We start from the raw sequence: 12,424 nt of genomic DNA on the forward strand, positions 1-12,424 counted from the left end.
CATTACTTTAGATCGACCCAAGTCGTGAGCGAAGAGAGTATTCAATTACAATACGTGACTGAATCTTATCTGATGCGATCGTGTCCAAACTTGATTTCTCCGTGAAACGAACATGCTGTGTAACCAGTCGTGACCGGAATTGCTCCATGAAATGACAAGATCGGATGGTACCGCTTTCTATACGGTTATCCTGTAATCCACGGCCTTTGTGTGGATATTTGATTGCACGTTAATGACAAGGGTGGACATGACATGTACGAGGAAGTACAAATAAGTTACACATCAAGTACTCGTCTATTTGATGAAATCCCAATACATGGATGGGCATTGTCATTTTTTAAGATATGCGTTGTTTTCTCTCTCTTTTTAAAAGGATCGGGACGTTTGGTGGAGAATTGATCATGAGTATAGATGTTGTGGGTCAAGGCTTTCTCTCACGAATGTAACTGATGTTTCAACTTCTTAGGCAAATAGTAGTGGACAACCTCAAGCCAACTGTTCACACTCCCAGGACATTGTCTATCCCCAGCGCCACGGCGTCATTTCCTGCCGGAGAATGGTTTCTGTAATACACGGCCTTTGTGTGGATATTTGATTGCACGCTTGTGACGCCTTGTGTGTGGCTTTCTCGGTGGTTTAGGGCTGAATAAGCACAAGAACAACGTGATGTTTCAACTTCTTCCAGGATTCTAAAAATGCAGGAGTCCGGGAGGATCGGGATGCTGAGAGACAGGTGGTGGCCTAAGGAGGGCTGCGTCAGCGACCATTCTCCGGCAGCTAAGGACGCCGTGGCGCTGGGGATAGATAACGTCCTGGGAGTGTTCTACGTTCTTCTGGGCGGGGCGGGACTATCCTTCATCACTGCGGCGGCAGAGATCATCTACCACCGCTGCTGCAGACCCAAACTTCCTAAGGAAAAACAGGTGAGGCAAAAGAGCGGGATACGTACAAGTATCAGGCGCTAGATGAAAACCTTGTCTTCTGACGTTCATCTCAAGGTTCAACCACAGAGATTCAACATTGGTTCAACATTCTGTCCTTACTGGTGAGGTGACACATAAAGATCGCTGCAAAGACAGTTGATTCTTGTTTCTGTTAATCTCCAAGTAGATCTATCGGAGGCAAGGCAGCATCAAAAGCCACCGGAGGCTTTTAATTTAATATGGTATACAGGTTGGCCCTTTTGATACTGCCTTACCACCGATAAATCTGCTTGGAGATTAGTTTCTGTTGCCCTTTGACACGCGTCGTACTTTGGAAGAGACTTTGTAACGTTTGACTTTGATTAAAAGGACAAGGATCACTATTTGTGGAGGGAACACGACAGTTATAGACCGTTACTAACCATGGTTTTACAAAAAGGTTGTTTGTGAGTATGTGAGCGGATGCATATTTCTTTTCGTTTATTATTTCCTAATTATTATCTCCATGAAAAAATGGGATATAGTTTTGGGTGTGTCTGTGTGGCTGTTTGTCTGTCTGTCTGTTTGTTTGTGTTTCCGGACAACTCCAGTCAGCATAACTCAAGAATCTCTTGATGGATTACGATGATATTTGGTATGTGGGCAGGTGTTGTAAAGCCGAAATTCAAGGTCGATTTTGGGCCCCCTGGTATGGTACCTTGGTACTTCAGCAGAAATTCCATTTTGTGTCTCTTGACCTGGACATGCTATGGTCTTGATTTTTTTTGTAGCAGATAGCTTGTGGTGTAATAAAGACTTGGTGTTGGTTTAGGCCCCCTAGCAGCTTGCTCTGGAACTGCAGGGGCGTTATCTTGAAAATCTTCTAAGGAGAATAACTCAGCAAAGGAAAGATGGATTTCCATGATATTTAGTATACAGGTAGCTTAGACAGAGATGTACATAATGAAGTGCACATTATGTTAATTAGGACTTAATTTGCATAACTAATGAGGAAAATCCATATTCGCAGTGTTTCCATTATCAGACTCAAATACATGTAATGTATGTAGTTTATGGAAAGTGTATTATCAACTGATACCAATTATGCAAATACATTCCTTATTTGCATAATCAATGCACAACACCATATCTCATCTAATTGGAAAGTTATAGGACTGTCAATATGATACTTAGTAGGCAGGTAGCTTAGATTGAGATATACATAATGAGGTGCAAATTATGCTAATTGTGACTTAATTTGCATAGCTAATGATGAAAATCTACATTTGCAGTGTTTTCCATTATCAGACTCAAATACATGTAACATATGTAGTTTATGGAAAGTGGAGCATCAACAGATACCAATTATGCAAAAAGATTCCAAATTTGCATAATTAATGCAAAACACCATAATTCATCTAATTGGAAAATTATAGGACTGTCAATATTGCAACATGTGTAAGTTAGATAAAGGTGTTTATGAACAAGCATATATTATGCAAATGTGCAAGTCATTTGCATGAATATAATTGTTCATGGAGATATGAGGTCGTGGAACTCTTGTTTAGTTTTGTAATTCATCGCACGAGCACAACACACTATTGGCCTAAACACATCACTTTTGACCGTTTCAACTGATTGGATATCATCAAATCAACGTAAATTAGTAAGGTATTTTTTACTACAACTGAGACCCGTATCTGTCATGTTACTTGTCTCCTTGTATTTCCCCAGCTCAGACAAAATCGCTTCGTCTTGCGGGAACTATTTCAGTGTTGGCGGGGCCGTTTTTGTGAGACACAGGTGGGCATGCGATGCAAGATGGATATGGTTGTCGTTGTCGTGATAGCCGCATGATGGCACTCTTACCTACCGTCTCGTTAAAGAGCGCCATCGTGCGATATCTCCGACAAAAACATTGTACCCGAAACAGCTTATGACCATTGGATGTGTCTGCAGACGAAAGATGAACGAAATGGACAGAAACTGGGTGTGTTTTGCGTGAGATAAACATGACGTGTAAAGTCCCACTCCATCTGCACATAAAAGGCCAACCAAAACTCTGCCAGAGATAGGTGAACTACCTGAGGCATGCCTATAGTTACGAAGACACCTATTTTTCTATTTCCTCAACGTCAAAAAGACGTAGACTCTTGATAAAAGTGTCTGCCTAGCGCCTACTGTCGCTGGTGGTCTTTGGATGTAGGAGTCCGTCGATTCATGATGCTTTTGATTTCTGGCGATGAAACCTCATCAAAGATGGTCCATCTATCTCTGGCTCCGCCCACTTTCAGTTTCCCGCATGGCTAGCGCTCCTGTCCTCTGTGTGCGTCTGTTTCGTCGTAACTGTTCTGACTGACTACACGACTCCTAGCTGTCTTTGCTTTCTCACCGCTATGTCTGTCTCTAACTCTCCCCTCTGTCTTCCCCCGCGCTCTCTCTGTCTTTCACAAGAACCACAAAAATGGCGGCTTCCACTTAGTCAAGAGCACCTTTCTTTAAGTTCCGAGTACATACATGTATTATTCAGAATTAATGGTTTTAACTGATGTTTTGGCAAGTAGGAGCTTTCAAGTTGCCATTTTTTGTAGAGATGTGAGAGCTCCCTTCCATTTCGGGCTTTTTATGTTACGTTTTTGTTTCAGACAAAGACAACGTCCCTCCCCGTGCGTTTCCAGCGACTTGCGTATCCCTTCCTCCCTTATGTTTTTCTAGTGATCGGTGTATCCCCCTCCCCTGCTCTATCCACAGGAGCTCCCTCTCCGTGTGTTAACAGTGACCAGTGCTTTAACCCCACCGCTCTATCCCCAGGAGCCCCCACCCCGTGTGTTAACAGTGACCAGTGCTTCAACCCTACCGCTCTATCCCCAGCAGCCACCCCCCGTGTGTTAACAGTGACCAGTGCGTTAACCCCACCGTTCTATCCCCAGGAGGAGGAACCCGCCAACAGGATGCCTGCGACCGTGTCGGAGGATACCGAAGAGATCCGAGTCACACACGAGATGTTGAAATTCCTCAGATGTATAGAAAACGGGTCGTTAAAAATCGTGGCGCGGAACAATCAGGACGGCTTTGCGCTGCAGCAGCCGAACTGTGTCCTGTCGGACACCAAACTCTGAGGGCCACTATCATCACAACAAAGTGCCAATCAACTCTCCGCGGGACGACACCCAACGTTACTCACCGTTGCGTTGAACTCTGCACCAGTAACAACACTTCTTCAGGGCATATGATAGGATGTTAGACGGACCAATGATTTCTCTGTAGATATTATCACGTATGTTCATCATTGTACGATTATACGTACCGTTGCTCCGACGATTCGCGCATGCGGAACGCAGCTCTTTTAGAAGCTTGTAAACCCTAGGAAGGAGGCTACGCTCAAAGCGCCCCCTGTCAAATTAATGCGGTATTATGCTAACCTTGCAGTGCATTATGCCTGTTTTGACTTAGATAATGTGTAATGTAGCTGGGTTGTAGACAGCCCACAGAAACTAGGAGATGCCTCGTAGCAGCATGAGAGATCTACCGACGTATGGGTCTTCTTCCTGCGAACGGTTGTTATAAATCAGGCTGTGTTTTTTTCATTTATCAGGGAGGGGCTACACAAGGTTGTAGGTAGTGGTCAACATGTTTTGTACTTATTCAGAGTCCCCCGTACTACCTTTCAGCTGTGGGCATGAACGTTTTAGTTCACGATACTCTAAGTGTTTTTGTAAAAAAAAAAGTTAAAAAAGAAAATGTTCTTAGGTAATAGTTTCTGGCCCTCTCGTTGACTATTTCTGTGATTACACTTGCCAACCGGTTTCGTCATAATTCTGTTGTCCTTTGAGGCGAGGTTCAAATTAGAAGGAAACATTGTTAGGCACTCCCATCATGCATTGAATTCTCTTCACCAAAAAGGGAAATTATGCTGTAGAGTAATGATATAAGTACGTTATGCATGAAATGCGAAAAAGAAAAGTGACTCCTAAGGACTGACTAATTAACCAACCTTGTGTGCTTGATAGAGACTTTACGAGGAGTTAGAAAAGTTGGGAAACTGTGCAATTATGACTACCGTTTTCTTTATTTTACAATGAGGTAGAAGTTAATAAGGAGTTAGAAAAGTTGGGAAACTACATTTTTCCGAAAGTTATGAGCGTTGACATCGTAGTCTTCGCATAGGCTAACCATGTCATCCACTGGACAGATATTCCCTCTACCAAGATTTGAAAACGATAGGTCAAGTCGTGTTAAATGTGACAATTGAACCCCGGCGTGATTCATATCTCTACTGATGTCCAGGGGTTTTAGTCATCTAGACTACAGCGTTTGCAACATTTATATTAGCGCTATTCAAATGACTTTTGAGGCATTGCTTGATGCATAGTGCACGTGGAAGAAGCAGTAGCTCTTCCACCTGACAGGATAAGGAATGAATTGTTTCACATCTTATTTGTGATCCCAACGCGGACACTTGATGACGGTAGGGACCCAGGAGGTAAAAATCCAGAAATTGAGACAATGTATGCGAGATTCGGACAATGAAAAATAATAGACATCAATTTTGTATGTACGACAAATGTCCATGTGGAAAGACCACTGCATCTTCTGCAATTCAACACCCTTGGTCTCTCACATACACACCATATACCTCTGCTAGCAGTTCCCCAGTGATATGATAACAGGTATACGGGTGGTAGTGGCATGTAAAGTCTACATGGACAGATCAAGATTTAAAAAAAAATGAAACTACAACTATTGTCCGTTTTGTGCAACAGTTGCTATAAACGTTTTGCATATTATAACCGACTGATTCTCTGTTGATGTTGATTTCATATCATATCGATATCAATATAGTAGATATGTTAATATCTGGATACCCTTTGCACCGTCTGTAGAGAAAACCATGCTTAATTGCCTGTGCAATAGTTTTGCTCCAAAACTGTCTTACGAGTCGATACGACATCAATGTCTACCTGGTGAGCAAAAATCTGACCAAACATGACGCTAGGCCGGGTACCACCCTCTGTTGTTACAGCTATCTCAATATTTTCCCTTGCTGATGCTTAGGTCCTAATTGCGCCGGTGCCCGTAGGTGGTGTAGTCCCGGCCAGGCCCTAAAGCCACAGATTTTTCCCGGTGGACTACGCGTTTACCAGGGGGTACCTCCCGTTGTCATACGATTAGCCATAGCTCACCCGCGTGTATGTGTTACCGGGTCCCGCTTTGATTTTAAGTCCTTGTTAAGGTGATTTGGGGTCCCGACCTGGTCCGAAAATAGACCTGCAACAGCTTAACGGCGGGGCCCCATTTCTAATTGGAACCTAACCATTACGAAGGAACAATGCGCAAGTGAAAAGATTAAGCCAGCGGTAACAACGGAGAGAGGTACCCAGGTTTACATGACATAAGACCGTGACTTCGAATGTATGATTTATTCTATTTTATGATTGATTTGGAAAAGAATGTGGTTGACACGCATATCATTTTCTTCAAATGGTGGGGGTATGCTGGCACTGAATACGGTATGGGGTGGGTGGGGGTTTGGAGAGTGGGTGGGAAATTTGGTAAGGAGTAAACACTTGTGGTCCATTAAGATTGTTGGGAAAGAAAAGCAACATATTAAGCAACGGCGTTAAGACAGTCAGTGTCGCGAAGCTTCACACAAGCATATTGCTCACTTTGACGATATAGGAGAGAAATACTGTGCTTCAATATCTCCACCCAAGCTATAACCTCTTTGTTTGCATGTAGCAGAAGACAGTGTTAATGGTGTTTAGACTAATGGTTAGATGACTGATATACAGGTGTAAATACGTTACAACAGTAGGTAGTAGGTTTTACACGTTTCTCAACATTGTTAAGAACTTGTGGCTGGAAAGCCGCCGCCGCCGCCGCTGATTTCCGCCACGTAAAACGGTCGATGCCATACCGCAGAATGGTACACTTAAACACCGGGTTGTTTCGTGGCGAAAAGGATTAGGGTTTAGTTTTAGACTTTTTACCCGGGCTCGAACTGGAGCTGGTGCACTCTCTTTGTTCACTAATTTTGAAACAAAAAAAGGATATTTGTCATTTAGATGTACAGTTGCTTTTTATGCGTTTTGCCCCCCCCCCCCCCCCCATCAAGATACGCTCAGATATAGCAATGCCAACGGCCATGTCAAATGGCATCGACCGTTTCAAATGGCATTGCCCGTTTCAAATGGCAGCGACCGTTTCAAATGGCAGCGACCGTTTACGAGACGGAAACGCGCGCCGCCGCTGCCGCTGTAAGCTTCAGCACACCTCTTTGTTGCGAAGCTACAGGCGAGTAGTCCCACACGATATTCTGAGTTCAGGCTCGCTACAATTCTAATAGACCTTATGTGAACCTTGAATAAAAGATAAACGAAAAAAGCTGTCTCGAATGTTTGATAATTTGTATGGTCGATAGGCAACAGTGATTGATACTATAATGCTTCATGTATGGTCACATTTTCAAACCGGGGCCCGGCCGGCAGGTTGCGGGATCAAAGAGTATGATGTAAAAAAAAAAAAAAACAACTTGATACGTAGAAAAAAATTGTCATATGCATGATTTGGGTATATTTCTTGATAAACACTTTTATTTTGCGTTCCCGTAAACAGCCCGGCCGGGCCCCGGTTTGGAAATTTGCCCCTAGCATCAATGAATATATGAATGACAAGGCGCATCAAGGTAACTGTGCACAGTGTAATGAATGTACATCGTAAATACTCGTATAAATGTTAAACGATACATGACCAATTACCTGTGCGAGTAGCTGTGCACGTACGACTTGCGTGTGATGAGGTATATTCAATTGTGGCAACACTTACGAAGGTTGAACAGACCTGTATCATCTGTAATTTGCAAAATGGGCGAGTTTGTTTACTTCAAAAATGTTTAATTTGTGGCTGTAGATTATAGATTACATGTGCACCAAAACGACGGACTGTTCCAAACGCTAATTTTACTCTCTAACCAAACTAACCTAATACCGACATCCGGGTTCCAGCAATTGCATTATGGGAACTCAGCAAACCGACCTGTTTCTAAAATTTTCTACACCAATCAGGTAGAGGGTAGTTGTGGACTGCGTGTTTTGTTTGTCAGTTTCACATGCTAATCACACTGCATTTAGACATAAGGTCTCCCTTCTAATATTACTTCATCGCCCTTAGTGTCTACGTCCTGATTATGCAGTGCCCCAACTATTTCTTTGTGAATATTTGTATCAACCATACTATTAGACTCCCAGCTATCATTCTACTTTGTTCTCTGTCGAGGTTGATTGAGACGTGTTGATGACTCTGTATTCCTGTATAAGGCGCCTGCACGCCATGGGGAACCAGACCAGGTTCAGTAGCTGGAAGGCGGGGAAGCAGCCGAGGAGCGCGAACAGTACGGGCACACCCAGCTGGTAGAACTGTGGGGTCCGCAGCAGTGGTATCAGGTGATACCTGTAACACAAGTACAGACAATAGGTATCCATCTGAGCAATGAGGCTGTTGTAGTATCTTTTAACGTGCTCGATGGCACCTCCTCCGTCACAGGCTTTTACGTCCCTTCCGTACGACAAATGCAGCTCCATCCAGGTGACCTTCCCCGGAATCGAACCGGGCTTTCCCAGTTGCCTTCTAATTGGAACCAGAAACTCAACTGCGAGACTGCTACAAATTGCAATTAAGTTAAAGGGACACCTTATTTTATGCCGACTATTTGGGTAAGTATCACAACGGATTACACGGTAAGCGCAAAAAAGAACGTTTTTTTAACGCAAAGGTGCAAACCTGAGTTGCGCACTTGCAGGACCTCCATAAGTTGACTGGGTACGCATACAGTGTTCCAGTTGTAAAGATCCTCCGTGAATTTTGATTAATGTCCCAGGTCAGAAACTCTCTTTCCTTGAGAAATAGATTTTATAACTTGACGTATTTCACACCTAGGCACAAGTGCATTTTATCATATGCTCTATCTGGAATCAATCGCCAGTGATGAAAGTAACGATTATCAACAACAAAAAAAACAACTTATAGATTTCGGATTGTTTGTTCCACCGAAGAAGAAAGAGAAAGGACGTCGTGGCTGACGCAAGTTTAGGTCCACTTTTCTTGGTTACATCTGATCGCAATGTTCCATGCTGTAAAATATATATATGTTGATGGTACAAAGAAGCGAAAAAGGATTTCCCAACACATACCAGAAGACGCAGAATCCAAGGATGACCCTCACACAGAAGAAAGTCAACAAGAAGAAGACAAAGATGACCAAGTATGATCTTGGATAGCCTAGCTCCTTCGCCATGATGCTATAGGGAAAGGGAAGCGGCAGATCATGATTTCGTTCACAGACTTTCTCGATAAATGATATTGGGGTTCTCTGAACATAACAAGTTTATTGCAAACTCATGCCCCTAGGCTAATTGCAAGTGAACAACAATTAACTATAGTGTACAAGTACAAGTGAAACAGACAATGAAGATTAAACTACGTTTCTATTTTATAGCTATGATAAGCTTCTAAGTCTACTTTACTAATGCGGGATTTGACTTCTCTAAGTCATATTAAAAAGCTGTGGAAAAGGAAAAGCCCCAGGTTTTTAAAGATGAGTGTGTTGGATGGTTTCAGATGATTTTCTATAGCTTTCCTGACCTACAAACGTTTGTAGAGGTTTTGCATATTCTCGTGAATAATCTATTTCTTTCAACATCGATTTAGGGACATTCGCCGATAAAAGGTATTTCAATAATCAAGTCTGCAAAGTAACAACACGCGTCCCTACCCTGAGCAGTAGAACACAGTTGACACTTCCATCATCAAACCGATGTTGACGTAGTATGGCGGAGAACCGGAGAACTGAAATGTTGTCAAGCGAGTTTTATAACACTTTCTGCAAAGTTCTGACGCACTAAACAAAACCATCCATATCAAGAATTATAAGAAAAGGAACCTCAGGCTATCAAGATTTCCTCACACATTCGTTTGCCGTAATATGTAACAAAATTTTCATAAACGTGAAAGACATTCTGTAGTAGCGTTAACATGTGATGTACTGTCCCCAATATGGAGATTCATTACTACAAATGAAGTTCGAATTCACATAAACTCTCTTTGAAAAAAGAGGGATCAATACGATTTTTCAAAGATGAAAAACAAAAAAGAAACGAAGAAAAGCTAAAGGCCTCATCCTACTCACGGTACCGACGGAACACGCTAGCAAGGTGATGATGTGATGCACTATGAGTTGGAAGTAGTTTGTCAGTGTGGATGTTCTGAGCAGCGTGTGAGCCAGGGTATCTAGAGATGGAGAGGTTGTTCACAGAAGAATTGCTATAGGTGATGAACCTTGTACCATGCGCCTGCAGCATGTGTGAAACGGGGCGACGCTTTATTTGATTACACATTTAGTTATTATTCAATACATGAAAATGGGACCTAAACCATCATGACGGAAATGGTCCCTGGATCTGCTGATCTTTAATATTTGATATTTAACGCTATTACAATAGAAATATATACTATAGACCGATAAACAATAAAGAGAACATGAAAAAACTGACCTGCCACTGTGTGACCCAGCATGAAGGCACAGTTGAAGCTGACAGCTGGAATGTCATGTCTTCAGGAAAAATAGCCGATAATTGTTCAAATTATGATAAATTCAATACCACTGTTATGTAAAAAAAGCATCCATGCGGCTTGAATGTTGGTAGAAAATATGGGAAGATATTACGTTAGAGCAGAAAGAAAGAAAATGTTAGAGTTTGAAATCACACAGAGATCGAATTCGAACGCAAGTTGTGTAGTCGACCTACCTAAGATGTTTTGGATCCAGTTGTTCCTCGGACAGATACGTTATCACTGCAGTGGTGCCGACAACGGCTGACGACATTATGCTCATGGTCCTGGTATTTGTAGGAAATAATAGTAGATGTTTTGTAACTTCATATAGCTTTCATGATAATATCTGATCTGGTGGTTTTTAGCGAGCGAGTGTACTGATGACGACTTAGCTACGGTATGTCAACATTTTAGTCTCGTCTGTAGACATCATTGAATAAAAAAAAAAATGCATTCACAATTGCAAGATTCTCATCTTAGGCTTAGACAGATGATCGCTTTAACTATGCAGCCACATTCGGCCTAAAAGTAAAAGTGAGAATGACCGATGGAAGTACGTCGCAGAACAGATGTGTACTCACAGCTTTTTCAGCCACAGTTGCTTGGAGAGGGACAAACTGGAGAACCGTTTACGGAAAAAGAACCACAGAAGCCAGGGGCCGACCAACTTGAACACAAAAAACAACAACACTGAACGTAGGTAACATATTCGACTGCGCTTATACATAAGCATATTGCCGCGATATTGGTCACAGATTATGGCATTTTTAAAAGAGATTTATGTCCAAGTGAAATAAATGACTTCTCACGCCGAGCAGGACAAGGTTATGACTTATGTAATGTTTTGAATATATATCGTCGTAATAAACCTAGGATGTATCTACTAGTAAATGCATCATCACTTTTGAATTTTCTGTACATGTATATTCACAAATGTTATTTTCCTGTGCGTCATGTTGTTTTGTGCAGCTATGTATGTTGATAAAGACCACAGGAAGGAAATCTAGAATGTAAATGGTTAAGCTCATTGTGGATCAGAATAAACTCAAACCTGTTATAGTTATTTATTTAACTGAAAGATAAACAAAGTACGGATACGTAACATGTCTTGCAGCGCTATATAATTACCTGTAACATGAGCGCATTACAAACCACTGCCAGCCCAGCTGTGGCCAGGAGATGGTCTGGTCTGCTGGCGCTAAACATGTCGGGAGTACTCCTTAATATGAAAAGAGAAGATTCCACCTGCTCACCTGTCCTTGCTTCGTTATCAACATTTGCAATCAGCTACTTTAACAGCAAGATTGACACCTGTGATTGACACCTGTGACTGACACCTGTGATTGACACCTGTGATTGACACCTGTGATTGACACCTGTGATTGACAACGTTATTTTGTTTACATTAGCTATGGCCCTATTTACACACGCGTTTTACACACGTGGAGTTCTAGATTGACTCAGCGACTTGGACTTTAATATCTCAATAAATGCGTGTGTAAATCGGGCCTATTTAGTAAATAGGAAATTTCAAGACCTGTTTGGTTTACAGATAACTTAACATCTTACTGTTAAGTGTATGGTATCAGTATGCATGGCACGATTAATTTTGTCACACTCATTCTTCGTGACTACAAATTTTAAAATTTCGCTATCCAAGGCCTTTAGACGTAGTTCACATTTGTCCTAGAGAGACAAGGAGTGGCAATAGAGGGCAATCACTATACGTATACAGTTTAACCTATGCGATTGTTACAGCTAGCATTCTAGGCGTAAATGTATCAGACTGAATGTAAATTATGTACCTTTTCAACTGTTTCACCCAGTGCCTTTTGAGAGATGTCAGATATATTAATACCTTTGTTACAAATCGACCTTTCTTCTTCATTGCAGCTCAAAGTACAATGACCTCT

At 42.0% G+C, this 12,424-nt stretch overlaps 2 protein-coding genes across 5 annotated transcripts; one reads left to right on the forward strand and one right to left on the reverse strand.

Moving 5' to 3' along the window:
- The first annotated feature begins 70 nt into the window (after window positions 1-70).
- On the forward strand, window positions 71-4,708 carry LOC136427812 (glutamate receptor 3-like). Of its 2 annotated transcripts, XM_066416988.1 has the most exons (3): window positions 71-923; window positions 2,637-2,705; window positions 3,833-4,708. In XM_066416988.1, exons 1-3 carry the CDS (start codon window positions 696-698, stop codon window positions 4,019-4,021), a joined length of 486 nt encoding a protein of 161 aa, XP_066273085.1. In that variant the 5' UTR covers window positions 71-695; the 3' UTR covers window positions 4,022-4,708. The 2 variants fall into 2 exon arrangements, with proteins under 2 accessions (XP_066273085.1, XP_066273086.1); XM_066416989.1 differs by lacking the exon at window positions 2,637-2,705 and having other exon boundaries at window positions 92-923.
- A 2,584-nt stretch (window positions 4,709-7,292) lies between these two features.
- On the reverse strand, window positions 7,293-11,760 carry LOC136427811 (ceramide synthase-like). Of its 3 annotated transcripts, none has more exons than XM_066416984.1 (8): window positions 11,640-11,760; window positions 11,093-11,178; window positions 10,706-10,795; window positions 10,451-10,509; window positions 10,087-10,187; window positions 9,673-9,746; window positions 9,092-9,199; window positions 7,293-8,351 (listed from the first exon to the last, which is right to left on the reverse strand). In XM_066416984.1, exons 1-8 carry the CDS (start codon window positions 11,715-11,717, stop codon window positions 8,153-8,155), a joined length of 795 nt encoding a protein of 264 aa, XP_066273081.1. In that variant the 5' UTR covers window positions 11,718-11,760; the 3' UTR covers window positions 7,293-8,152. The 3 variants fall into 3 exon arrangements, with proteins under 3 accessions (XP_066273081.1, XP_066273082.1, XP_066273083.1); XM_066416986.1 differs by lacking the exon at window positions 7,293-8,351 and adding an exon at window positions 8,671-8,795; XM_066416985.1 differs by lacking the exon at window positions 11,093-11,178 and having other exon boundaries at window positions 11,640-11,755.
- Window positions 11,761-12,424: the final 664 nt, after the last annotated feature.

The sequence above is a fragment of the Branchiostoma lanceolatum genome, chromosome 2 (genome assembly GCF_035083965.1).
Source record: "Branchiostoma lanceolatum isolate klBraLanc5 chromosome 2, klBraLanc5.hap2, whole genome shotgun sequence".
Lineage (NCBI taxonomy): Eukaryota > Metazoa > Chordata > Leptocardii > Amphioxiformes > Branchiostomatidae > Branchiostoma > Branchiostoma lanceolatum.